Here is a 26,296-nt window from a genome sequence, read left to right on the forward strand (position 1 = left end):
AATTAAATCTGGCAAAGAATTTTAATTGGTTTAGATTTGGCCTTTACATTTGATCGTATGTGTTAGTGAGATGAGTCGTTCTTGACTTACAGTAAGAACTAATGGGCTGCATAATAACTAGTGGTGCTCTTCTACCTGTTCTGTGTTCAGAGAGAGAGACGTCTCTATTGTTTTGTTAGAAAAGTAGTGGTTAGTATGTCAGATTGAAGAGCTTAAATCCTGGCAGTTGGAGCACTAAACTTTTGATGGTTGCCTTCACTGACCTTCACTGTTTATCATCATACATTTTTCTTATATCACAGAGTAATTGTTGTTGCGTCATTACACATGATAAAATAAGCATAATTCATTTTTTATAAACAAGGGTACCCCTTTCCTGTTGACCTGTGCCCCTGGCCACAATTCACCTTTAGGCCACTAAAAATGGAGTGCCTGTGGTCCGAGTGACTGCCTGCCTTAAGCATTTCCTTTGCGTTTTCCCCCATTAAAACAAACAACTAGACCAGATCAATGTTTTTTGCACATTCACAAATATATCTCACATTAATAACTAGGTGACTACTTTCAAGCCTGTCTGATTGGACATGGAATTTGGCAAGTCTAACATTAACATTAGCACATATGCTGTATGAAATCTATCATGTGGGGATGTTTGTATGATGATTAATGACAATACAAAATAAACCAATCAAAGAACTTAGCAAATATGCAATTGCAAATGTGACGGCAAGTGGAAACTGCTTTCCAGAACTTGGAGTGGTTTTTCATTGCCTGTTGTGAGGGCTGGGCTATTAAAATATGGATTTACTGTCAGTGTCAGTGCTGATAATAAAAAGAATGATGAGTATGAAGAAAAAAGCAAGTTATGAAGTCCAGAGTCGATTAGAAGGAAAAAATTAAGCATTTTTAAAAGCATATGAAAGTTTGTCGAGTCTGTGGTCACTTTTCATGCAAGCTCAGTGTCTACTCGGATTAAGGTTTTTTTGGCCATAGATTTGCCATAGATTTTACATAGAATGATGAGTTGATGCAGACAGCAGGGCATAGCCCTACATTACCAATAGGAGACTGCAGAGGGTGGGGATTCAGTCAAGGTGATTTTATATAAAATGGAGGAAATACGAATCACTGCTTTGACAGTTCAGCTGTTAAAGATACAGTAGGACTGTGAATAGTTTTATAAAGAATCTCTAATTACCAGTGTTCTCATGTATGTCTTTTTTTGTTTGTTTGTTTGTTTGTTTTTTATGAAAAGATCAGCAAACGCTTTTGGTTGTTAAAGAGCTTTCATGTTGGATTAACTTGATCTGTGCCTACAATAAAATCAGCCTTTTTTTTACCTCTATTTAAAGTTTGAAAGGTTGAGAAAAGTGAAGGGAATGATACGAAAAGTGAAGTGGATGTGGGGTACTTACACTTGAGTGTTTTTTGGTACTTAAGTATACAATATAATAGAATATGCAATTAACCTTTCTATCATTTCTATAATCCTGAATCTGACAGAGATTGGATAATCTGATTTGGTGACCTGGGTGGTCAGCGCTTGTTTTGATCTGTTTACCCCTGCTTATATATATAAATAAATAAAAAAAACAGCGTTGGACTACATAGGGAGTTATTTTGATATTACTTGACGTGGTGTGTGTGTGTGTGTGTGTGTGTGTGTGTGTGTGTGTGTGTGTGTGTGTGTGTGTGTGTGTGTGTGTGTGTGTGTGTGTGTGTGTGTGTAATTTGGGCATGCAGTTCACAAGCACTTAGCTTTCATTTGTCCTGAACTGCATTAGCCTTGTAGCTTGAGTACAAAGCTACAGAAGCAAACTTACACTTACTTACGTACACAGAACTTCGTTTGGCTAAAGGGGAAGGCTAAACGCTCTCTTTAAGTAGTGATCCTTTGGTTCACTAATAGGCACAAACCTTTATAAACTCAATGCTGTTCTCTTAAATGCTTCTGTGGTCCCTTGCTCTTTGGGGGTGTCTGTGTTTGAGTTAGATTTTTGTGAATTAACATTTGTAGGCTTATAGCTGTAGAGTAATAGGCGGGGAGTATTTGGTTTGGTTGAGGCGACAGGGAAAGCAACCTGTCTACAGTACGGAAGTTTTACACAAAGCCCAGAGTGTGTGCACCCTGAAAGCATGCCTTTGTAAGAAGGAAGAAGTGGCCCAAGCCTCACACCTACTGCTTGTTTTCTTTCCGTTTACTCTGCATGTGTGTATCTTTGAGCAGCCCACCATCTTCTCATCTCAGAAACACACAGTCGGTTGAGTGAGTCACTCATTGAGCTGCTTGCTGCTGTACGGGGCCAGCGTCCCACATGCTTTGCATTTAGGCCAAAAAAAAAAAAATCATTCTCTTTCATGCTCACCTCTTCAGCTAAACCACAATTCCACAACTCATCCTGATTTGGTATTGAAAGACCTTGTGACTCATGCAGAAAAGAGGTGTTTTTTTTTTTTTTGTTTTTTTTTTGTTTTTTTTTTAATGGTTGGGTTTGGTTTTTAGATTTTGTTGCACAGTAAGTAGCTAATCGCTGATCGTTTACCTTACATGGCTGATAAATAAGGGGTAATTTGAAGTAAGTAGGATGGTCAATGAAACTTTGTATGTCAGAGTCAGAACCTTAAGGCTAAGATGAAGTGAGTGTGTGTGTATGTGTGTCTATATATATAAGCATAATGGCTGTGTACGCTGTGCTCACTGTTTGTTGTGTAGCCGCTGCTGTGACCTCTCTGTGCCCATCTCTGCCCTGTAGGCTACTTGCCACTCCCTACTGAATAAAGCCACTGTTAAAGAAAAAAAGGAAAACAAAAAATCCGTAAGTCTCCCAGAACATTATTTTATTTTTATTTATTTTTTAGCCACCATTTTTGGGTTGATTTGTTCATTCTGAAAAGCCGCAACTTATTTTATTTCTTTCCTTTTTTTCCTCAAGCATTTTTTATTTATATTTTTTTTTGCCTCCAAACATGTTCATAAGCAACATGGCCTTACTAACCTCTTACTAACTCAAAAGTCATGGTTGAAACAATGTAGCTCTGTGGATCACCAGTTTGCTGAACCTTTCTGGTCTGGATTGAAATGTAAGAAGGCTAGTTGTGTGGTGCACTCTTGGGACTGGTCAAGCTTTTCCATCTGTCCATCACGTCATACAGATGAGTTTACCCTTCTGTGTTTTCTCCATTGCTGAGGAGAAACCTCCTCCGCCATGGATACCCTTGCACACCAGGAAAAGAATAAGGACCAAATTCAAGCAGAGTTCCACAAAGTCAGCTTGTAGCAGTCAAGAACGTGTGACTGGGCTTCAGGTGTAATGTCCAAGAACAAGTGAGATGAACGTCCAGCCTTCTCCTCCATTGCCAAGGATGTTGCAGGTTTTCATTATAGTCAAGCAGTAGCTCACATGATCTGTTGTTTAAAGGCGGAGACCAACTGATTAAGTGCAATTTTGTTGTTTGAGATGAAAATGTATATGGTTAAATTATAATAATATATATTAAAGAAATTAAAAGTATTGACCACTGCAAGACTTCTGTTATTACTGAATTCTGTAGCCCTATAGCTTATACTATACTCCTTTGCTATGTCTTAAGCAAAGCGAGAGTTTAAGCAGAGAGTCACATTTTATGTTTATATAATATATAATATGATGTTTGGTTCTAATTGGTCCAACACCCAAAGATGCTGCTTAGTGGCCTTACACTTGGTGTGCAATGTAAAGCATGCGCTTGCGAACTGGGTATTGGGTCAGGACTTTCACTGCTCCGCATACAGGATTGCATGTGCTGTGTGGGAGTGTTGAACAAGTTGACAGTTGTTGGAGTGGTGGTCAATGTTCTATTGATTGTACAGTGTGTTTTGTCTTCAGGATGTATGCACATCTTGCCACTTGCCACATCTTTTTCTTTTTCTTATGACTATGGCTAATGACAGATGTGTATATGTATTTGGTGTTTATTTTTTTATTTTAGTTATTTTTTTAATTGTATCTTTATATATTTAGTCTTTGCAAAGTGTGGGTTTCAGTAGATAAGGACATTTTCCGCATATTTGGAAATTATTTTTTAAGCTTAGTGAGATTGCTGTGCTGAACCATAATTTTTTTAAAAAGAGAAAAAGTAGCAACACATTCTCTTAGAAACATTGAAACGTGTTAATGTTTTAATTAAGGGGAGGAAAGTGCATGGTAAGCACGAGTCAGGTAACACACTCTCCAGTGTGTAATTTGGGAAGGGTTTGAATACTTTAAACAGGATGAGGGTCAGATGTTTGGGTCTGTATGGTGGGCTGCATACAGATGCACGGTGTTGAGGTGTGTGTGTGTGTGTGTGTGTGTGTGTGTGTGTGTGTGTGTGTGTGTGTGTGTGTGTTGTCAATACTCTTTTCTGTTTTATACCATATCTAAACTCATTGTGTTTTAGTATTGAAACCTTGTGTGTGTGCACTTTTGATGGCTGTGTTGTGGGGCAGTTAGGTGGCTAAGATGAACATATTTACTTGCATGTTTCCCATTATGCAAAGTTATGGGACTTTATTGTGTTTGCTCACTACTGCAGATTCACTGAGCAGTGTTTCACTCAGGTTTTGAGTAATGTCCTACTTCCATTCACAGTCTGTCTCTTTTTTTTTTTTTTTTTCTTTTTTTTTTTTTATCTTCTCATTACATAGTAAACTCTATAAACCTACTCTTTGTACAATGGCCATTCTCTTGCATCAGTCTTCATGATTCTTTTCCCCCACATGTATTAAGGCAGTTGTACAAAAAAAACTGCTCTTTTAGAGAGCTTGAAGTATTTTGTGATCTTATTGGTTTCATTTGACATCTCTGTCTTTCTCTTTTTTGTCTTGCATTTTCCATGCCCATCCCTTTCCCCTGCTTCTCCCTTCCCCTCTTCCTTTACCCACTGTGTCTACATGCAGGTGGTCAGTCAGCGTTTCCCCCAGAACAGCATAGGTGCTGTAGGCAGCGCCATGTTTCTGCGCTTCATCAACCCGGCCATAGTGTCCCCTTATGAGGCAGGCATCCTAGACAAAAAGCCTCCTCCTCGGATTGAGCGAGGCCTCAAGCTCATGTCTAAGGTACGGGATGCTGCTTGCTGGAACACATGCATCACTCACTGTTCCTCTTTATTTCAAACGATGCTTGCAAGAAGGAACTTGGTTTCACTGTTGTTTCTCCTGTCTCTCAGATTCTGCAGAGCATTGCTAATCATGTCCTCTTTACTAAAGAAGAACATATGAGGCCGTTTAATGATTTTGTGAAAAGCAACTTTGATGCTGCTCGGAGGTATGTGTGTGGCTACTGTTATGCAGGTATGAAACTGTATGATTTGTGTTAATCAATATGTTGCAAGTAATTGTAATTGCTTATTGTCATCTATTAGGTTTTTCCTGGACATAGCTTCTGACTCCCCACCTAGTGACTCTGTCAACCACAGCCTGTCTTTCATCAGTGATGGCAATGTACTGGCCCTCCACCGCCTCCTCTGGAACAATCAGGAGAGAATTGGTCAATACCTGTCCAGCAACAGGTATGGCCGTGTGCTGGATAAAAGAGGGATTGGAGATAAAATGCTATTTGTTTCATAAGTTATAAAGAGAAAGTTTGTCGACTGGTCAGAGGAAGTTGGCCTCAAACTTTTCTCCGGTCTTGCACTGTCTTGCTTCCACTTCCCTTAAGGGGTTGTGGTTTTTGAGCTGTGAAGCCTGTTTGCATTTCTGCTTTTTGGGTAGGACTATACACAGGTGTAGTGGTAAACTACTACATTGTGTTGACATTGGAAAATCATTTTTCACATTAATTTAATAACAAATGGAAGCCAGTCATCGTAACTGTCTTCAAATATGATGGACACACATCTCGGTGTAGCCTGGAGGATGTTTTGTTTCACCTAATCACTTTGTTTTCAGTCATGATGACCTGATCCTGATAAATCTCACAACTGATTTGTGTTTGTCAGAGACCACAAGGCTGTGGGTAGGAGACCCTTTGATAAGATGGCTACCCTCCTGGCCTACCTCGGCCCTCCTGAGCACAAACCTGTAGCAGACACTCACTGGTCCAGCCTCAACCTCACCAGTTCCAAGTTTGAAGAGTTCATGACCAGGTAGACTTATTGCCTTTTCTGTGGCCAGTCAAGTCCAAAGTCCAATGCAGTTAGAAATGCTGCATGTTCTTATTCCCCTTGGACACAAAAGGACATTAGCTTGAGAAAAGCACACTAGACTCTGTTGTACTTATCACTACAATTTACAGTGAGCGACACATTGATGCCCCATTGCCCCAAATGCCTTAAAATGTGCACTTAAATTCCTTTGCAGGGTGTTTGTAAGTGGAGTATGTTACATTTTATTTCAAGGTGTAATGTTATGACTTGCACTTCTCCTTTTGCTGTCAGTAGTAAGGTTTTTTTTTCACCTTCATCAGGCCAGAGGGACTACTATAAAAGTACAATTATTTTGAAGCAGTTAGGGTAGGTTTTTAAAGGTTGAAAATGGGATGCATTTAATTTAAGTATACCTGATATCAGACGAAGCGTAGCCCTGAACATTTTTATTACCCTCCAGGCACCAAGTCCATGAAAAAGAAGAATTCAAAGCCCTGAAGACACTTAACATCTTTTACCAGGCAGGAACATCTAAAAATGGCAATCCTGTCTTCTATTACATTGCTCGGAGGTAAGGTCCTTATTTAAAGTTGGTCTGATACCTTGTGCACTTAACTCACTAGCACTAGCACACTTGCACAATTTAAGATGGCACTATTCACTCAAATTGGTTTGATAAGACATTTTATTTATTGTATGATTTTAAATATTTTAAAAGTATCCAGACAAGAAGCTTATTTTTTTACAGAATGTGTTTGCAAAATAATAGAGGGAGAAATGAGAAATTATATCTACATGTGAATCTCCTTAAATCATGAAAGCGCTTCGGTGTTGGACACTGTTTAAAACTAAAAAAAATTAAAACCAAAAAATAAATAATGTATCTTTTTCTTGACAAATTCTTGAAGCCGAAGGTATTTTAAGGAATGTTAAGGTACTGTGCAACCTCTATCTTGAGCTTTAGTGCAAACCTTGTAGTCCAGTCACCACTATGCAGTATTAAAAATCATAAATTGAATTTGTTTACATAGCTTGCAACAAGTAGAAGCTAGACGCCAGCTATGAGCGTGATGTTACTTTCCTCGTAACACTGTTTTTTTAAAAAAAAAAATTATTTATTTTTTATTTAACGGCATGTTAATGGTTGAGTATACCCATTAAATATGGAATGGTTACAAATGACAGTCAATGCATGCTGTATTTAAAACATTTGTTTTAATTGTAGGTTGTAAACCAGTCGTCTTGTTGAAATGATTAAATCATTTGTTGGCAGAAGTGGTTTATAGCAGCAATGAGGTCCATGCTTACCATCGGTATGGAAAGCGAATTCTGCAAGCTTTGTAAGGCTTATTTCACATGCCAGAAAGGGAGGATCCCACAAAATGATTGATTAGACTTGACTATCCTCTGCATATATGTACACATTAGGATTTTATTTTTTACTGTCATTTACCTGTATTACAGTCTGCCTTGTGTTGCTATCTGACGTACACAGTCTGTTTTTCTCTTGAAGTCTACTGTGATGAGCACTATTGCTTACTGCTTACACTTGATTTAAAGATTTAAAGCCTTAATTAAAAGCCACTTTCTTAAACGGAACAATTCTTCTGCTATCCCTGAATCTAAAGGTTTGGGTATTTGCCCTTATTCTTGGGAGCGATTCTCATGTTACCCAATGTCTTTTGGAAAGGATGATCAATTATAGACCTGTTTTTCCACAAAGCATGATGTTTGGAGCTTTCCTCTTACCATGTTCCTTTTTATCTTGTCTCATTTTTGCTAGTCCAGTTCTTGAGGGATGAAGTCCCCCCCCCTACTGTTTAAGGACAAGCATGACTTTTTAGCCCTTATCAAAATACTACTTTTTTTTTTTTTTTTTTTGGTCAGGAAACCTATCATCACAAAAAAACACAAGAAGCTTGAATGCTGCCGGAAAGCTTCAGACAGAATGCTTTGCTGGAGTAAAGCTGGCATCTCCTGTTCGCTCCTACAGAATCATCACCCAGTGCTAAATGCTTGCATGATCTTTATGATGCTTTCAGCTGGTTGGGAGTAGGTGGGAGGCTTTCATTGGATTGTCAGCCTTTATTTGTTCAGAGCACCAAGAGGAAGTGGCCGGGCAGCCTTGTTGACTCTTGTATTGAGTGAGCAACCACCCAGGGATTGGTCCGTTAGCAGACCCCTGGGTCTTATTTATCACATCCTATTATTGCTGGGGTAAGCACTGCCCACAGCTCCTTATACATGCCACAATCTACTACGGCCGGGGTCACCGTTTGACTCCACTGTTTCTCTTGAGTGATCAGCTTTAGCTCTTAGTTCCTTGCTGTCTTACTGCATGTTTCTCTCCATGGCTAAAGTTTACGGACATTTAACAACTGGCAGGTCTTTTCTTTATTCTGCACTTTAAAGACTGGCGATGACTGGAAATGAGAATCTCTGACATCTGCAGTCGAGTGACCTTGAATATTTTCGTTCGTGCTGAAAATCAGAGGAGACTGCAGTCCAGAGGTTTCAGGTTCATACTATTTAAACCATTAAATGCAACAGTGTCTGTCAATGGACGAGCATATTACTAGAGAGAACAGCCAAGTGTCCACATCAACTGTAGTGTACATTTAGTTTAGGTTTCTGTATGAATATGCACAATAGCTACATTCAGTAGAGATTGGTCAGATTGTTTGAAGCAGACAGAGATATATATGTTGTGGAGAATACCCATAGAGGCACTAACAGTCAGTGTGTGAGGTTAAAACCAAGAAGTTGAGACTCTCCTTTGACAATCTTGTGTATCGGTGAGCATTTTTTTTAGTTTGTTTTAAGTCCAGAACAATGCTACATTCCTGGTCACCAAAGAATGCGTTGTTTCAGAAGGTGCTGAAGATGATCGCTGTAACCAGAAGGTTCAAAGCGACAATATGAAGATTGCCTGCATGAATATGGATGCTTGTGCTGCGAGCTTTGCCAGGTATTGCCTTCTTGGCGCTTCGTGTGCGGATTGTTGTGCTTGATTGGGTCGAGGGTGTGTAGGGTGTGGAAGTCAGATATACCCCGCCCTTGGTCAGTGCTTGCTCACCTGCCCCAGTGGCATTTCCAACGCTACGGTTGTGTGGCAAGTTGAGCATTGCTGATTTGGACAGATACCCCGAGGTGACTGCAAGTATGGGTGTTCTGTGCCCGGAGTCACGCGTGTCTGTACCCAACGGTGGCTCAGTATATGAGGCTGAATGCCAGGTTCTGCTGGTGGCCAGATGAGCCTCACCACAAGTGGGTCTGATATAGCAAGGGCAGCCCAGCACTTTCGCAGGGGTCTGCTGCACCCAGTGCAGCAGGTGGGTTATGTTTTCCTCATCCTCGCAGGCCCAGGGGTTATCCCCCAGAGTGAGGAGCTGCAATGCTTCCAATCGATTGAACACACCCTCGCTCAGTGAAGCAAAGCGGTTAGCATGCAGGTAAAATCGAGACAGACGGGGCAGTCGGTCCAGAGAGCCGGGCAAGATCTGCAGCAGGAAGTTGTGGGAGAGGTCTGCCACCTCCAGATTGTGAGGCATGTTGGTGGGCACAGTCCAGAACTTATTGTGGCTGAGATTGAGCGCTCGCAGACTGGGTAACGTGTTGTTAATGAAGACCACCCGATCCAGCTGGTTGTTGGACAGGTCTAGGGACTGCAGGTTCCAGTGGTAAGCGGTGTCGTTCTTCTCCATTTGCTGAATGTGGTTGCCTGAAGCATGAATATCCCACAGTGCCCTGGGCAGACCAGCAGGAAAGTGGCGGAGGTGGTTATGAGAAATATCCAGAGTTCTTAGGTGGGCAAAGTGGCTTAGAAGCCCATCCAGGTTCTGCAGCCGGTTGTGGGACAAGTTGAGGAAATGGATGTTGTGCTGCAGGCTGTCCGGCAGTAGACTGAGAGCACGGGCAGAGCAGTCCACCACCCGGTGGCCTCTGCCGCAGGAACACATCGAGGGACAGATGGCTATCGTGGATCCTGCACAAATAAGCAGGAGGAGCAGGCTTGCCACCATAGATGCAGCCATTGTATTAGCAGTCCTATGAAAGGGAAAGAAAAAGGAAAATCACTTATTGGTCATTGCAAAGAACTAAGGAAGTATTGTACGCCACATGCATGCATTTCTAAATATTACACGAGGCAGATTAGTGCTTCGGTGCAGCCTGACTGATTTGTTTACTTTGGAAGGTTGACAAAGATGTTAGCATCAAAGCTAACCAAATTGGCCTTAGGCTAGTTCATTCGGCTTCCTTGTAGCTCCTGGCTTCCCACAGTCTGTCACTCTCGCTCTCTGAGCAATTCCTGCATAAGGGAAGCTTATTGGCTGAATCAGTGTGTATAACATTTGATGGCAAAAGACTGCAGTACAGAATGGAGCATATTACCCGTGCACACCCCATCTGGCGTCCTCTAATCACCCCCCCTGGCAGTCTTATGAATACTAACTCGCCACAGCTCCTCTGAACATGTTCACTGACAAGTGAAATTAGCTGGTTCAACACACATTACATCAATCTTCAGGCCATGTAGTAAAATTGTCATTTTACTACTTAAGTATGCAGCTGAGTGACCCGGATATTTGATATAGCTTTAATCATGGATGAGCCGTTCTTTAAATATTTACGCTAGAATAGCTAGGAAAGCTAGTCACATGCCAACATAAACACAGACTCGTATTGTAATTTGTTGAATCACAAGAACGTTCTCGCAATTTGGTTCCCGTTTCGGTTACAGTTGCATAAGGCGTTGTTGTGCCTTTTCTTGGGTTGTGTGCTCTTGGCCACAGCGAGGGGTGAGTGAACAGAGCCCCCTCAGTACTCCCTCTTGCTTGCAGTGTGGCTGGAGTTTGAGTCCCTGCCAGTAGCTACTCTGCCCTGCTACTGCTGCTGCTATTGCTGTTGCTTTTGCTGCTGCTGCTGCTGCTGCTGCAGTGAGCATTTAGCCTGGTTACTAGCGCCTGCATCCTGTCCTCCTCTCTCCTCTCCGGTTCCTCATTAGCTGCAGGCTCTGTGGGGCATCTGAGGACAAGATCCATATACTCTACACCACACTGAGGTTCTAGAAATTTCAGGTCTTCTCTGCATGTTTGATGGATAGACAGGATCTTTATTTATATATACGACAATGTAACTATTGCAAGTCCATGCATTTCTTAACCAGAAGGGAGTAGTGCAGTAAATATAGCACTGTATGCTCTATCTAGGATGGAAATGGTTGCAGGCTAAAAGACAGCATGCTCATTCAGTATGGAGTCCATGCCTTGCATATGTCAACCCCGTCTTTACAAAACATGTGACCCTGTCGATTTTCCATGTTGAAAGTGACTTACCTTATCCTTTTCATCAATTCGGCATCATTTCCTTCCTTCCTCTTCCTTCTTTCTTTCTATGCCACGCCTCAGCCACTTCTTCCTCCCATGCTCTCCTTTTTATCTAGAGCAGCAGAGGGTAATTTCAGTCGCTACCTTTTTTCCTTTTTTCCTTTTTTTTTTTGTTTTTTTTTAAATAAAGATATTGTTTCTCTCCTTTTTTTTCCTGCTGCTCAGCACGGTGATTTGGTCCTCCCTCTCTTTGATTATCTCTCTACCTCTCTGCTCTCTCTTCTCCTTGCTCGCCTCACTCTCTCTCGCCACTGCTCTCCCCACATTACCCCCTCCATCAACCTCAGCACCCCCACCCCGCCACCCCCTCTTCCTAACCAGTAGCAGTTTAATAGGTGGAGCTCCTCTCTCACTCACCCATGGCTGGGCTTCCCTCCTGGCATGGCAGTGCTGTGAGTGAGTAAGTGAGCCCCTGACGGCTCTGGCCCCCACTGCTGCAGCCTCTGTCTGCTCACTGTACCATCATCCGAGCTTGTGGAAAAAGTATGGGAGAAAAAAGGGGTGCAAGAGGAGGGGGGTGAGAGAGAGAGCGCTAGAGAGAGGAAGAAAGGGGGAGTGGAGAAATGCAGCATAGAAACAGTGCCTACTGCTGCTGAAAGAGTGGAGGGGGGTGGGGGGGTTGGGAGAGGCTGCTGACTCCAATCTTTTTATAATCAGGATCCGCACACTCAACGAAATCATCTCTCTCTCTCTCTCTCTCTCTCTCTCTCTCTCTCTCTCTCTCTCTCTCTCTCTCTCTCTCTCTCTCTCTCTCTCTCTCTCTCTCTCTCTCTCGCATGTTCTCACCCTCACTACCGTGCTCTCCATCTTTTTCTGTCTCTGTGTCTCTCACTCTCTCTCTCTCCATCTTTTTCTGTCTCTCACTCCATTTCCAGACATGCTGTTTTCTACATGTGTAGTGTTCAGGTACGCATGTGGCGTGACGTGTGCTGTGCAGGGTTCAGTGTAAATGCATCTGCCTTTTTAAACACAGCTACTACACCTGCTTTCTCTCTGACAGGGTGACATTGTACCTGTTCAGCAGCAGTTGTACAGGCAGCCGTATGTGTGGTGTGCAGTTAGTCTTGGAGAGACTTGGTGAGAAAACGTGAGATTGCTGAGATACTGTATATGTGTGGTGCTTTTAATTCTTCCTGTTGTTGATGGTGCACTGATGAAAGAACAGCTGACTAATGTTTCACATCGATGCACTTGGTGAAAGAAAATGGCATATGGCACTCTTATGCTAGGCAGAAGTCAGTAACTTGGACTTGGTATTCAAATTTTGATTGGAGGTTAGACAGTGCCTTAATTTTAGCTGGAGATTTAAAGTATCTTATATCTTCCATCTTTTAGACTGACTATAAAATGTGAAAGGCACCACTTTGCAACTTGTGCAGCCTTCAATCGATCTGTTCTCCCTCCTGCATTGATTCATAGACACTCACTTTTGCCTCCCTACTTCTGCTCCCCCACTTTCCTCTCCATCTCTCTGCGCCTGTCTGTCTGTCTCTCTTTCTCTGTTTCTCTTCCTCTTTTCATTTGCTCTCAGTATGTCCCCATATAATCATATCCCTTCCCTCCTGATGGTTAAGTTTAAAAACAACTTGAGAAAAATAATTAGGTAATCATTTTTATGCATCTTAGAAAAGGTGTAATCTTCAGTTCTAAAACTGGTGGAGCCCAGGACGGTGTTTTGGCAAAAATCTGCAAATGCACAGAGGTCCAATATTAGGAACATGCACCACTGTATGCATCAAATCTGAGTAAAAGAAAAGTTAACTTTTTGTCCAGTCAGAACAGTGAGATCTGAAGGCGGGTGAAAACACTGTTATGGAGCAGTCAGGCTTTAAACACAACCCTGAATGAATCTCTGTCTGCCACCAGTCTTTACTTGTAAAGTATTCATTACTCTATACAGTTTTTTGAGAATTGATACAGTTGCTGCAAAACATAATATTGTGATATTTCGATATATCTGTATTTTCCTTTCCCTAATTGAGCCTGTGCTCATTGGCTCAAGTCTGCAGTTTTGCAATATGAAGTATAAAAACTACCACACAGTGATCACGCCTCTTATCTGTGACCCATAGGCGTTTCTTCAGTGTTTCAGTGAAAATGTGGTGAAAACAGCAGTGGCCTCTTTATTGGCCTCCATATTTGTTTTGCCCTCTTTGTCTCCATGGAACAGGAGAGCATGTTTGGTTGAGCAGGTTTGATGAGGCAACAACCTCATTTGTACCTAATTACCTTCATTATTTCGGTTACCAAAACATGTGCGGAAACAAGTGGGATAGTTGATGAGAGATACCCAATTTGTTAATGATCCGGACTTTAAAGTCATGTAGTCGTCGTTTAACCCCACGCAGACTGTTCAGAGGCTGCCTGCAATGGTATTATTTATTGTACGAAATGCTATACAAGTCTGTGCAGAAATGTTTGGCACCTAATTATTTTTCAAGGCATGGCTGTGCTTTTTGTATTTAATTTTTTTGGATGAAGTGACGTTTATGTTAGAGCGGCTTTGTGGCGGGACTGCTGAGATACTTAATGTGTGTGGTGATGTTTTGCTATAGCTTTTCCTTTGCTCTTCCTGTTGATGATTGGCGCGCTGATGACAGAAAAGCTGACTAATGGTTCAGATCACTGCACTTAGTCAAAGAATGACATGACACTCTGTTATGCTAGATAGAAGTAAATAACCTGGTCTTTGTATTCTAATTTTGAGTGGAGGTTAGAATGGTTAATGAAAGTGCTGACAGTTCTGACATTGTCGATCAAGGACAAGCAGCGCCTTAATTTTAGTTTAGGATTTAAAGCCCCAAGGCAGCATGTGCATTTGTTATATCCCATCATCAACTCACCTAATGTAACCTCATTAAGTGCTGATTGTTGTTTGATGATAGTATAAATAATAGATAGAGATCTTGGGTAATGTTCTAATGAAGGTGACATAATTAAAAAGAAGTGCTTTTTCGTCACTTTTACATGTCTTTTATTGACATGGTTTTTTTTTTTCTTGTTAAATAGTTCCAGCCACCAGTCTTTGCCAATGTGTGCGTAAGTGGTGATGGAAGCTGGTGTACAGGAAGATCATTTATGCAAGCTATCAGCCTCTTAGAATAGATCTTTCGGCCTTGACATTTCTCTCATCACAGGGCTCATCCACACGCACAGTGTGCATGTGTCATTGGCTCGCCGTCCCCTCTATTCAAGAATGATGGACGGCATCATGCAGCTCGGCAGATGTGTGATCAACACTAACAGCAAGCTTGCAAGTTTTGTGTATCTGCTATGTTGTGACTGGAAATTTCTGGGTTTTGTCAGCAAGCTGTGGTCATCTGTCTTACCACTACAGTATTCACGCTGATGGTCAGCTGTTGGCTAGTTAAAGGTCACGTCTGACCTTGAGGCAGTTCAGAGTAATTTGGCCCAGCTGCCATACAACAGGAACTCCTGAGGTTATCTTGGCCTTTTTCTGTGGGAACCACAAGGTTTACTCATATACAAGTGAAACATCTAAAAAAAGTCTTGTGGTTCATGTCCTATTCAACTGTGCCATTTCCTACTTTTGCTCTGCCCCATTTGCACATGCCCTGTAAGCAGATCTTCACAGATGGTGCTATTTACATGTAAAAGAAGAATCTCACAGTTACAACAAAGACCTGTTTGCAATGCCAGTTACATATTTGGTGCCTTTCATTTTGATTTAAAGCGATGCAACCTAATTCTGAAGTATTAAACATCTACATTGGTGTCAATAGAGAACAGTCATTTATAATGCACATAAAATTAGCCATGATAGCAGCTAACAGGCTTAAAAGTGGGGATTCGGCTCTGGAATGTGTAAGGAAGAACAGATCATAACCCAATCAGTTTTGGTTTTTGCTTTCTAATCTATATACACCACTCAGCCTCACATTAACACCACCACCTTGTTTCTACAGTCACTGTCCATTATGTCAGCTCCACTTACAAAACAGGAGCACTTTGTAGTTCTGGAATAACAGACTGTAGTCCATCTGTTTCTCTGCTCACTTTGCTGGCCTATTTTCACCCTGTTTTTCAGTGGTCAAGTCCCCACTGGGCCACCACAGAGGAGGTTGTATTTGAGTGGTGGTTCTTTGTCATCACTGCAGTGACACTGGCTGGATGGTGGTGTATTCGTGGTGCTGGTTCGAGTGGATCAGACACAGCAGTGCTGCTGGAGTCTTTAAACACTGGACCCACTCATTGTACACTCTCTTACCTCGTTAGATTGTCCACGTTGTAGATGTAAAGTCAAAGACAGCAGCTTATCTGTTGCTGCACAGTTTGTGTTGGTCATCCTCTAGTCCTTTAGCCCTAGTGCTGCACTGAGGACGCTGTTGGCTGGATATTTCTGGTTGGGCACTGAGGTGTTTAAAAACTCCAGCAGCACTGCTGTGGCTGATCCACTTGTAACGCCACCACCGTGTCAGTGTCACTGCAGCACCTACCATTTACATAAAGTTCAGCAGTAAGGAGAGGGTGTGTGAATAATACAACTAGCTGCCTCGATGGGGTAATTGTAACAGTGGCAGTTCTGTGATGAGCTTTACAACCTGAACACATTTAAATATCTGTATTAAAGCAAACATAATAAGTGAAAGGAGGCTGTATCAAATATGACAAATTTTATTTGTAACCACACAGAGGAACATCAGATATCAGCACAAATAAAATTAACTATCATGTAAAGAAAATGTACTTTTCTGAATTTGCCGTGCAAATGCTGTTCTACATTAACCATATTTCCTTTCATTTGTTTTAATGTAAAGTACCGCACCAGTGACTTAAACATCCCTCATTGACTTGTGCCAGCGCAGGGACACTTTCAGAGTCGGGGCTGTAGCTGGGCTGCCTGGATTGTGAATCACAGGTTGTTTGCTGCCCAGAAAAGCAGTCAGATGCTGAAGCTTGTGGCACTGCAGTAACTCACTCAAACTGTTTCGGCAATGCTTTACACACATAGTCATTCTGTCTCTCGCCCCTGTCTTTCTCACAAACCCACTCACCCTCTCCCGCTCTCTCTCTCTCTCTTGCTGCCTCTCTCTCCTGCTTTTGCTTTCTCCACACTCATACACACACCACACACAGATACACATTGGGTTCTGATTTTATGTGCATTGTCAGCTTGAGAATTGTAGGCATTTCCCATTCCATGAGCATGAGTGTGAGACTAAATTGCAACCTATATAGTCTCACCCTCTCCAATATCAATCGATTCTAGTATGTAATGCTGCAGTGCAGTAATCTCATATATTCCCACTGACCGACCCAGTGTTGGATCTAAAAACACAGGAAGTCTTACATAAAAATAGACCATTTTTGCATTAGCACATTTACACACATCCCTATTTTCTAGCAGTGGTCTAAATATAAAGGCTTTAGAAGCAATCAATCAGTGAAGGAGAATTTGCTTTAATGAGCCAGAGTTCTTCATTACAGGAGCTAATTGACTGGGCTGTTGGAGTTAATTCGAAGTCCCTTGATCAAAATGCAAGTCTATGGTAGGTTACACCAGTTCTATGTAAAATACTTTTTGTTTAATTAGTACTTTTAATTTGCTTTTTTAAAAGCAGAGAAGTATCTACTACTATCTATCTTTTTTTCTTTCTATTCTGGTTAGTGGTTGATGGTGAGGAAGTGGTTTGTCCATGTCATCGAGTTTAGGGTTGTGGAGCAGGGGGTGTATGTGCAGCATTTGTTTGAGGAAGACTGAGGTCTACATCCTCAAATGGTGGTGGAGTTGGAAGGGCAGAATTAGTCTCTGAGGTTGGAGATGAGGTGATTTCTTTATCATCAGGTGTAGGTGCTGGTTGGATATTCCCATTGTCGACAGGAGCAGCAGGCATGTTGACGGTCTCAGGCACACTTGAATCTGAAGAGACCACAGCTGGGTCGTGGTCCTCAGCTTTTTGTGGCTGGTCCTGTGGCTGGTCCTGTTGCGCCGTTGGTGTCCCATTCTTTGGTTGTTCATTTTTGCCAAACGTGCTACTTACTGCCATGTCGTTCATCTGGACCTCCTCCTCTACCAGCAATGAAAGCCGCTGGGAGAGCCTTTGGGGAAGAAATGAATGGAGGGAGATCCTTTTGGTGTCACGTCTGTGAACCAGCCCATCATCAGCCTGTGTGGCTGGGTTAGGCTGGGTTTCACTTTCAAGGAACGGCGAGGGACCAGCCCAGTCAGGATTGTCCTTTTGTTTTTTCTGCATTTGACGTTTTCTTAGCAAAATCACCACAATTGCTATAAACATAAGAACCAGAGCACTGCCAATCAGAGCTGCCACTATGGGGCCTGCATTCCCACTGTTCTTTTTTGCATTGCTTTTGTTCTGGTTTTCTGGGATTACTGGCATGGGCTTTTTAGTGGTTTGTGTCTTGTCAGTCCGAGTGGTGAGAGAGGTCGTAGGTGCATCTGTAGACGTTTTTGCATTTGTTGGCATGCCATGTGTTACTGTTGTCGTAGTATCTGTGATTGCAGTGGTTGCAATCTTTGTGGTAACCGTTGAGATGACGCCTGTGGAGGAGCCTGTGGAGGAGCCTGTGGAGGAGCCTGTGGAGGAGCCTGTGGAGGAGCCTGTGGAGGAGCCTGTGGAGGAGCCTGTGGAGGAGCCTGTGGAGGCCATGGAGCTGGTTGTTGTGAATGTGACTTTTTTGTGAATTGTGGAAGCACTAGTAGAAAGAGCACGGTCATGACCATTGCTTATCTCCTCTGAAATGTTATTTGACTTGGTTGTAATTAATATCTCATGACCTGTGGTTGAAGTAGTATTCTTGTCATTACCCTTTTCCTGGGCTTGTGAAGACCATTTTGTAGTATGTTCTTTTGTCGGATTATCTGCAGCCACATTTACAGGCTCATCTGTAATAACGCCTTGGGTAGTTTGCAGTTGACCTGCGGCAGAGGTCTGTAGGCTGAGGGATTCTGAAATGTTCCGCTGAAGGTTATTTGTTAGGCCGTTCTCCTTTGTGGGTGTTACTGCTGAAGGGGAGCAAGCAGTACATGAAGTAATGTCCATCATATTCGGCTTGGCTGCTGTACTTGAGGGTTGGTTGTTTTGAGCGGAGCCCAAGCTTCTTTTTGTATGCTGTCTTGAGGTGACCAGGGAGGACAAATGTGAAGACGAGTGGCGTTCTCCTGTGGTGATTTGCACCACAGTAGTTTTGTTTTCTTCTTCCGACGAGGAGACTCCATCTTCAGAACCAGACACTGAGGCATGATCTCTTGTGGATAAAATTGTAGATTCTTCACTTTTTGTTGAAGGCTCGTGATCTTCAGCTGAGCTTTTATGCGGGCTGGAGAAATCCAAGCTCCTTGTTGTCTGCAAAGTTGAGCTGCTCAGGGAGAAAGAACTTTGAGGTGACTCATTTTCTTTTGTGGTAGTTTGCACCTCAGTGGTTTTGTGCTCTGCAAGGCTTGCACCCCTGATGGTCTGCTTTGGTGAGAACTGTTTTGAGTCCTTATCCAATTCTGTGATGGGATGATCACTTGTAAAAAAAATGGTGGATCCTTTACCTCTTGATGGAGGCTCATGACTTTCAGAAGGTTCTGCATGCCTACTAGGGATACTTGGGCTGGTGGTTGTAGCTCCATTAAGTTCCCATGCAAATAGCAGAACTAACAAACATATACTGAGAATGATTCTCATGATGTGGTCTTCATTAATGGTGCCCCCTGAAATCATCCATATAAATAAAGACGTTTTAGTTATGTGTTAGCAACACTCACTCTTTAAAAGGAAGAACTTGCAAGTTGCAGAAACTGGACAGATTGTGAAATGTTTCCCATTTGAGCTTACTTGGTAACAGACAAAGTGTTTCTTTTCTATGTAACTGTCTGATTTTGTATAAAGCAACTTTACAGACATTATTATCATTTATTTTATTTTATTTTGTTTTGAAAATGGCTTAACAGGACAGCAGATCAAAGATCAAATGAGTATTAATAAATCCAAGAGAGAGTAATATATGATTAACAATCAGCCTGACTTGGTAAAGCTGAGGCTCTGATACATTCACAGGCAAACACTATATGCTATTTCTCTTGTTCAGCGTACTCTCGTGTCTCGTGCCGTTTCATAATAGAAATTCACCAAGAATCACAAAATAGTTTCACTTACCAGTCTTAATATAATAGGCTAATGAAGTCCAGACATTCTTCTGTGCTGCTGGTTTGATGTAAATATTAGACCTTTTACATTAGACAGATAAGAGGATGCAGAGCCCCTTTTGAAAGCTGTGTGAGAGGGAGAAGCGCTGGGCTTGTTGAATACGGAACTTGCGCATGTTTCTCTTACAGGAAACGAGAGCTGTGAAACCACTGTTTTTTCTGCTCAGCTAATGAGTAATTTATTCTGTCTGAAGTCATTGCCCCTATGTATAAACAGGTTGAGGATGATGAAACTGAATCAGATTTATCTTAAGTGTTTTCTAGTTAAATTTAAATGGTCGTCATAAGGTCTCCTCGCTGCTTTTGTTGCACTGTTACTGTTGTTGATGGATAGCCTGTGGTGACGCTGGCAATGCTGACTCTGAAAACGCCAAGTTGTACAGCCTATGCAGCCTAGCCAGATTACTTTCTCCTGAGAGTTTCTGCCTTCCGTACAGAATATCAAGAGAAGCTGGGAGCCTGGGATGAGTGTATCCTCTGCCTTATAAGAAGATGGAAATGAAAAAAAATATTTAAAAGAGCAAGTGAAGGACACTTGGAAACTGTTTTATTAAATAGATATTGGTGTGATGTGGATCTCTTCCTTTTTTCTTTTTTGGCTGCGTTTCTGTCTTGCAGCTTTACCAGACTCTAATGAGATGTACTCTTATCCAGACTAGCTTTTATTATTTAACCATGTTACCATGTAGGGGGAGATTTTGAACCAAGTGGTGTTACATATGTTTCTACTCGGTCAGCCACATACCATCTAAAGATAAATGCAGGATAAAAATATAGTTGACTATATGCTGAGATTATGCTGTTAGTTCTCTTTTTAAAATGGCCTGATAGTGTTTTGCATAATATAAATCCAAGCCGATCAGAAAGCTCTGTAATCTGCTACATATCTGTGTCATGTTCTGGGATATAGTTTGATGTAGACATGTATGTACATAGCTCAGATATCATGGGTCAGAATATCTCACCGCTCAGTTTATGAATGCGAGAAATGTGCTCAGAATGTTATACTCCATTCAGAACTTGATCCGGTTTAAATAGATTTTAGGTACGAACAATACCTAAATATCAGATGAGCCTCAAAATACAGGAAATCCAGCATGTACAGTGGGTTAATTATAATTAGTATTTAGCTTTATTTTTAATATGGTGGTATACAAAAACGAGAATCATTTCTGACAGAAAGGGTAGTATTTGCTTACACTACAATTTCATATCTGGTACACAGTGACAAGAATAAAGAAAAAGCAAATTAATTTAACAGCAAAGACATTTTTAGGACTAATATACTTCTGTGTCTATAGACAAAATGTGGGTTCTAGCATTGAAGAGTGAGTTTCATGAGTTTGACTAGCCATACTTTAAGTATTTGCTTATTTATATTTGTGTCTAGCAAGTTTTTGTATTTGTATTTTGGAATCAGCTGGAAAATGTACAAATATTTCAGATCTATGCCAAAAGTAGAAATACTTTAGACAGATAAATGCAAATAGTCTACAAGACTAACTGATGTGTGTTATCTTGATGGGGATTTTAATCAGGTTTAATTGTACCAATAATAGAAAATCCCGTATTCTTATTTTATATAAACATTAAGTAACAGTTAGTTTTAAGAAACACGTTTACAGAATATTGATCTTAGTCATCACTATTTAGCAAATACAGCGTCTGACATACTGACATTTTCTGCAATATGATATACCCCAGTTACATGTACATAGGTTTAAGTGTCACCAAAACATCTGTTACATTTCCTAAAACAATCACAATAGTAAAACATGAGTTTCCTAAACAAATTAGTTGTGCAGTATTATCAGCTCCGTTAATATAACAGCAGTTGTGCATAAAAAGGATGTTTCGTAAAATATATTTGCCTGTGAAATTACTAGTTTTCCAAAAAGATCTTTAGTCTAATGTAAAATCTTCCTGTCCTAAATCTTATGAAATGCAGAAAATCGATGTACCTATTGGTAAGGCCATTATCAATAACCTCCTGCCTTTAGGCAGATAAGTGATTTAGATGGAGGGAGAGTTAAGCTCACACCATGAGAGGCATGTTCTCCAGCTCTTTAGGATCTATGCAGGAATCTCTGGAGGTAGAGGTCTGCATTGTGACCGGGGCATTCTCTGCATCCATGTTTGTGGTGAGGCTATGGTGCAGAATAGGTTCCTCTGCTTCTTCATGCACCTCTTCATCCTCTGCGTCGGTCCTGACTTCCTCTAACAGAAGGTTGGTCTCGCATGGTCCTACAATGCCACCTTCAATTGTTTCAGTGCCCCAGTAGCCAGTTCCACTCACCAGGTCAACGTTACTGCGGGTTGGACGTCGAGCCTGGCATTGCCGCTTCAAAACAATAACCTTACAGCTCAGCACCAAGGTTGAGATCAGTAGGAAGATGATCAGACTCCCAGAAGATACAGCCACTATGAATGCTAGTTGAGGGTCAATGACGCACTTTGTTGTGTCACCAGTAGGAGAAGTACTGACTGGAACAGTCATGTTCTGAAGGCCATCTGAGGAATTTAAGGTGCTCTGTAGAAACTCTGTTGTAAAGCTTGGGATAAAAGGGCTCGCCATGCCTGTTTCAATGTGGAGAATCGAGAACATTTTCATTTTGTAAATGTGTTCATTTTGTGTAGGGTTCACTGCCTTGACATTTATTTCTGTAATGAAATTAATAACTTGAACATCTTGCTCTATAAAATTAACACAATAAAATCTATAAACACATTTTCAAATTGTTATAAAGAATAATAATAATAATAATAAAATAATAATAATAATAATAATATTATATAATAAGCATAGAAATGTTTCAATGTTAACACAGTTAGGACAAATGCAAGTACTGTATTATGTACATATATGCTGATTATTTACCTGCGTTGAGCTTTGTTGGTGGTGCTTGTTGAAAGGTGCGCAGAGTGTGGTGATGAATGTGTGAACAGAACCAATGAAAGCAGCAGACTAATATGCAAAATGTTCACTTCCTGCCCATCGCTTGCTAGATTTATTTAGGGCCCCTTGAATTTAGAAACGTCTTGCTTCCAGCTGTGAAAGAATGAACAACGCAGGTTGTAAATAACTGCACAAAATAACCCTTGGCCTGTCAAATGCGAGTGTACAGTCAATACATTTACCGTATTCTAATTTAATTATTTATTTTGGTTGTTATTCACACGTAGAGCCTTACACAAAGTAATTGAAGTGTTTGTAAATGTGGCTATATGGTTATGTACGTGTACCCCGTTTATACCTGCTCATTTGATGCCTCTGGAGTATGAGGATTGCATCTGGAAACACCCGCAATAATTGTAAATGTTTTTCTATTTTGCATTTCACAGGAGTCATTTGCTCTTACAAGAAATTTGAGACCTTTGTTGACCTTTCTTTTTGTCTCCCATAGGTTTAAAACTGGACAGATCAATGGTGACCTTCTGATCTACCATGTGCTACTCACCCTGAAGCCATACTATGCCAAACACTATGAGATAGTGGTGGACCTGACTCATGTAGGCCCAAGCAACCGCTTCAAGACGGACTTTCTCTCCAAATGGTTTGTTGTGTTTCCAAATTTTGCTTATGAGAACGTGGCCGCAGTCTTCATCTACAATTGCAACACATGGGTGCGGGAATACACTAAATACCATGAGCGACTGCTGACTGGTCTCAAAGGGAGTAAGAAGCTGTTGTTTATCGATTCACCTGCACGACTCGCCGAACATGTGGAACCTGATCAACAGAAGCTTCCTGCTGCCACCCTGGCTCTGGAAGAAGATCTCAAAGTTTTCCATAATGCTCTTAAACTGGCTCACAAAGACACAAAAGTGTCCATTAAGGTACTTGCTCATGATAGCTCCATGGAGCACCACTAAAGAGATTCACCAACTGCCTTTTTTTTTTTCTTTCTAATGTCACTACTTCTGTTTCCTTGCAGGTGGGCTCTACAGCTGTGCAGGTAACTTCAGCCGAGCGTACCCGTGTTCTAGGCCAGTCAGTCTTCCTCAATGACATCTACTATGCCTCGGAGATTGAGGAGATCTGCCTTGTGGATGAGAACCAGTTCACTTTGACCATTGCCAATCAAGGCACACCCCTCACCTTCATGCACCAGGAATGCGATGCCATAGTGCAGTCCATCATCCACATCCGCACACGCTGGGAGCTCTCTCAGCCTGACTCCATTCCTCAGCACACCAAAATCAGGCCTAAAGATGTGCCTGGCACTTTGCTCAACATTGCCCTCCTCAACCTGGGCAGTTCTGACCCCAGCCTGAGGTAAGGCCAGGGATTTTAATTGGCCTGGAAGTTTGTACAATGCTAGGTTTTCCCTGTAGGCTAACTGTTTGGACAGTCATGGATGAGCGCTGCAATGCTCCCAGTTATTGTAACAATGGGCCTTTTATTAGCAAGATTCTGTTTTTGCTGGTTTGGACGGATTAGAAATGCTAATAGTGACCTTGTATGTCTTTAGTTCAGCTGCCAGGCACTTGAACTCGCTGTCCTTAGGACAATAAAAACACTTACTTGAGAGCCAAGAACCTGTTACATGTGGTTCTTTATTGCTTTGATAAATGCTATTTTTTTGTTCAGATCAACCATATCTCTTTGAGAACTTGCAGAAACATTAAATCTGCATTTCTGAAGATCTGTCAACAGACATTATATATGCTACTAATATAATTTATCTGTTTTGATGCAATCACCAGGTCAGCAGCATACAACCTCCTGTGTGCCTTAACCTGTACCTTTAACCTCAAGATTGAAGGGCAGCTCCTGGAGACATCTGGCTTATGCATTCCAGCCAACAACACACTTTTCATCGTGTCCATCAGTAAGACACTAGCAGCCAATGAACCCCACCTTACCTTGGAGTTCCTGGAAGAATGCATCTCTGGATTCAGCAAGTCTAGTCAGTGCCATACATGTGCCAGAACTACATTCTGAGATTCAACAGTTTCATCATAGCCACTGGGTTCTGTTCATTGCCTCTTCCCTTATTCTTGTCTGTTGTGGGGTTACAGGCATTGAACTGAAGCACCTGTGCCTGGAATACATGACTCCATGGTTGCGTAACCTGGTGCGCTTCTGTAAGCACAATGACGACGCCAAGCGTCAGCGTGTCACTGCCATACTGGACAAGCTCATCACCATGACTATCAATGAGAAGCAAATGTACCCTTCAATTCAGGCTAAGATCTGGGGCAGCCTGGGACAGGTAGAATTCTCACACCAGACTCTGCTCTATTACTATGCCCCTGCTGTGTTGATTTTAAAAGTAGTTGGTCTTCCAGACTTTACTTCTTTTTTTAGAGATACTGACTCTAGTGATTTCTAAACTGGAACTCTGCCTTCCGTCTCTAGATATCAGATCTGCTTGACGTGGTGTTGGACAGTTTCATAAAGACCAGTGCTACTGGGGGCCTGGGATCCATCAAAGCTGAAGTAATGGCGGACACAGCTGTGGCTCTTGCTTCAGGAAATGTCAAACTGGTATCCAGTAAGGTAAGTCTTTTGTACTGAACTGACATAAGGCTATGGGTCTAAATCCAGCAACAGCAAACTGTTAGCTATTCATATAAAAGAACAGAACATACAACCAATTGGTGTTCTATTTCTTAACGTACACCTCTAAAAAATACCGTATTGTATAAAGGTTTGAAGATAATCTTGGCTATTTTTGCTTGTAAAACACCAAATATCATTACAATAGATTAAACATAAATAGAGTAAAAATTATTAGGAGATAAAATACAAATAATACTTCCATCCCTGAGAAAGGGTTTATCAATAATTAAACACTTTCACGCAAATAAAACCACTTACTATGTAAATGTATTTGTATATTTGTATTAGTGTTCACATCTGCACAATACACTATGTAAATAAATAAGACTGACTTGTCTCAGTATTGTCATACTCCTAACTAAATGGTAACCATTAGACCTACTTATAGAACTTCTCACCAACTTAAGATATGTATTTGATCAGCTGTATATTTGCATTCAAATGCCTCATATTGTAATATGCTTAAATATCCTAATCTTAACTTTAGTATGTTAATCATTTGATGTAAACATGAACAGTCTTAAATCATTGAAGAAATGCCTGTAATCGGCTTGACAGCAAAGCTAAATTTCATCACGGTACCACCCTACTGACCCTCTCTGAAATGGAGGTTGACTTACTTTTGATGTTGCTTGCCTTTTGTGCTCCGAAACCATTTCTCTTCTAGCTTCACTGATCTTATCCGACCTCGTACTCCTACTCCATTATCTCTAGCGTTTGTACACAAATGCTTGTTCCCAATCCGTACATGAACACACTCAAACAGAAACACAATAGTAAGCCAGCCAGCCACTCTCTCCTATTATATGAACAACTGTTAGTCATTACAGTGAATGGACATCATTGTCAGACGGCAGAGTAAAGGGTGGTTCTTGTGATTTAAAGTCCACTAACCTCAAGTGTCTCGGGCATTGCGGTGTTTTAGCAGCAAGTAGCAAGCGCATTGGTATTCGTCTTCTTATCTACTTATCTCCATTTGTCATATGTAGCTCTATTTTCAGGTTTATAGCTAAACTGAATGGGTGCAGAGCCTTGTTTGACTAGCATGTGCCAGCCACTGCTGAT

The 26,296-nt window shown here is 41.4% G+C and overlaps 3 protein-coding genes and 1 long non-coding RNA gene across 12 annotated transcripts in view; 1 reads left to right on the forward strand and 3 right to left on the reverse strand.

The window, feature by feature from the left end:
* The window catches only part of nf1a (neurofibromin 1a), a 63,948-nt gene that overhangs the window by 21,399 nt on the left and 16,253 nt on the right, over positions 1–26,296 (forward strand). For 4 of the 6 annotated variants that reach the window (XM_072691923.1, XM_072691924.1, XM_072691926.1 and 1 more), the window contains exons 30-40: positions 2,754–2,816; positions 4,919–5,077; positions 5,188–5,285; positions 5,383–5,529; positions 5,959–6,105; positions 6,566–6,676; positions 23,070–23,502; positions 23,601–23,941; positions 24,373–24,575; positions 24,688–24,881; positions 25,028–25,168. In XM_072691923.1, the coding sequence (XP_072548024.1) occupies positions 2,754–2,816; positions 4,919–5,077; positions 5,188–5,285; positions 5,383–5,529; positions 5,959–6,105; positions 6,566–6,676; positions 23,070–23,502; positions 23,601–23,941; positions 24,373–24,575; positions 24,688–24,881; positions 25,028–25,168 (2,037 nt within the window). The remainder of the gene's footprint in view (positions 1–2,753; positions 2,817–4,918; positions 5,078–5,187; positions 5,286–5,382; positions 5,530–5,958; positions 6,106–6,565; positions 6,677–23,069; positions 23,503–23,600; positions 23,942–24,372; positions 24,576–24,687; positions 24,882–25,027; positions 25,169–26,296) is intronic. The other 2 variants (XM_072691925.1, XM_072691928.1) reach the window with 1 other exon arrangement.
* LOC140565263 (oligodendrocyte-myelin glycoprotein) lies at positions 7,312–11,938 on the reverse strand. 2 transcript variants are annotated; one of them, XM_072691106.1, is made up of 3 exons: positions 11,850–11,913; positions 11,442–11,544; positions 7,312–10,152 (listed from the first exon to the last, which is right to left on the reverse strand). In XM_072691106.1, the coding sequence occupies exons 2-3, from the start codon at positions 11,453–11,455 to the stop codon at positions 8,973–8,975; spliced, it is 1,194 nt and encodes a 397-aa protein (XP_072547207.1). In that variant the 5' UTR covers positions 11,456–11,544; positions 11,850–11,913; the 3' UTR covers positions 7,312–8,972. The 2 variants fall into 2 exon arrangements, with proteins under 2 accessions (XP_072547207.1, XP_072547206.1); XM_072691105.1 differs by lacking the exon at positions 11,442–11,544 and having other exon boundaries at positions 11,850–11,938.
* On the reverse strand, positions 16,112–19,781 carry LOC140565254 (uncharacterized). 2 transcript variants are annotated; one of them, XM_072691094.1, is made up of 3 exons: positions 19,616–19,781; positions 18,049–19,170; positions 16,112–18,012 (listed from the first exon to the last, which is right to left on the reverse strand). In XM_072691094.1, exons 2-3 carry the CDS (start codon positions 19,142–19,144, stop codon positions 17,162–17,164), a joined length of 1,947 nt encoding a protein of 648 aa, XP_072547195.1. In that variant the 5' UTR covers positions 19,145–19,170; positions 19,616–19,781; the 3' UTR covers positions 16,112–17,161. The 2 variants fall into 2 exon arrangements, with proteins under 2 accessions (XP_072547195.1, XP_072547194.1); XM_072691093.1 differs by having other exon boundaries at positions 16,112–19,170; positions 19,616–19,779.
* On the reverse strand, positions 20,775–26,263 carry LOC140565806 (uncharacterized). Of its 2 annotated transcripts, none has more exons than XR_011980614.1 (3): positions 26,126–26,263; positions 22,544–22,714; positions 20,775–22,242 (listed from the first exon to the last, which is right to left on the reverse strand). It is a non-coding gene; the product is annotated as an uncharacterized lncRNA (long non-coding RNA). The 2 variants fall into 2 exon arrangements; XR_011980615.1 differs by lacking the exon at positions 26,126–26,263 and adding an exon at positions 25,852–26,096.

The sequence above is a fragment of the Salminus brasiliensis genome, chromosome 11, assembly GCF_030463535.1.
Source record: "Salminus brasiliensis chromosome 11, fSalBra1.hap2, whole genome shotgun sequence".
NCBI classification, from domain to species: Eukaryota; Metazoa; Chordata; class Actinopteri; order Characiformes; family Bryconidae; genus Salminus; species Salminus brasiliensis.

Bases quoted from the DNA above. Each gene is read 5' to 3' on its own strand.
- LOC140565254 (XM_072691093.1), bottom strand. From the start codon at position 19,144: ATGAGAATCATTCTCAGTATATGTTTGTTAGTTCTGCTATTTGCATGG.
- LOC140565263 (XM_072691105.1), bottom strand. From the start codon at position 11,875: ATGCCAGGAGGGAAGCCCAGCCATGG. The intron at 10,153-11,849 runs GTGAGTGAGAGA...TCCCTTTCATAG, and splicing joins GGAGGGAAGCCCAGCCATGG to GACTGCTAATACAATGGCTG.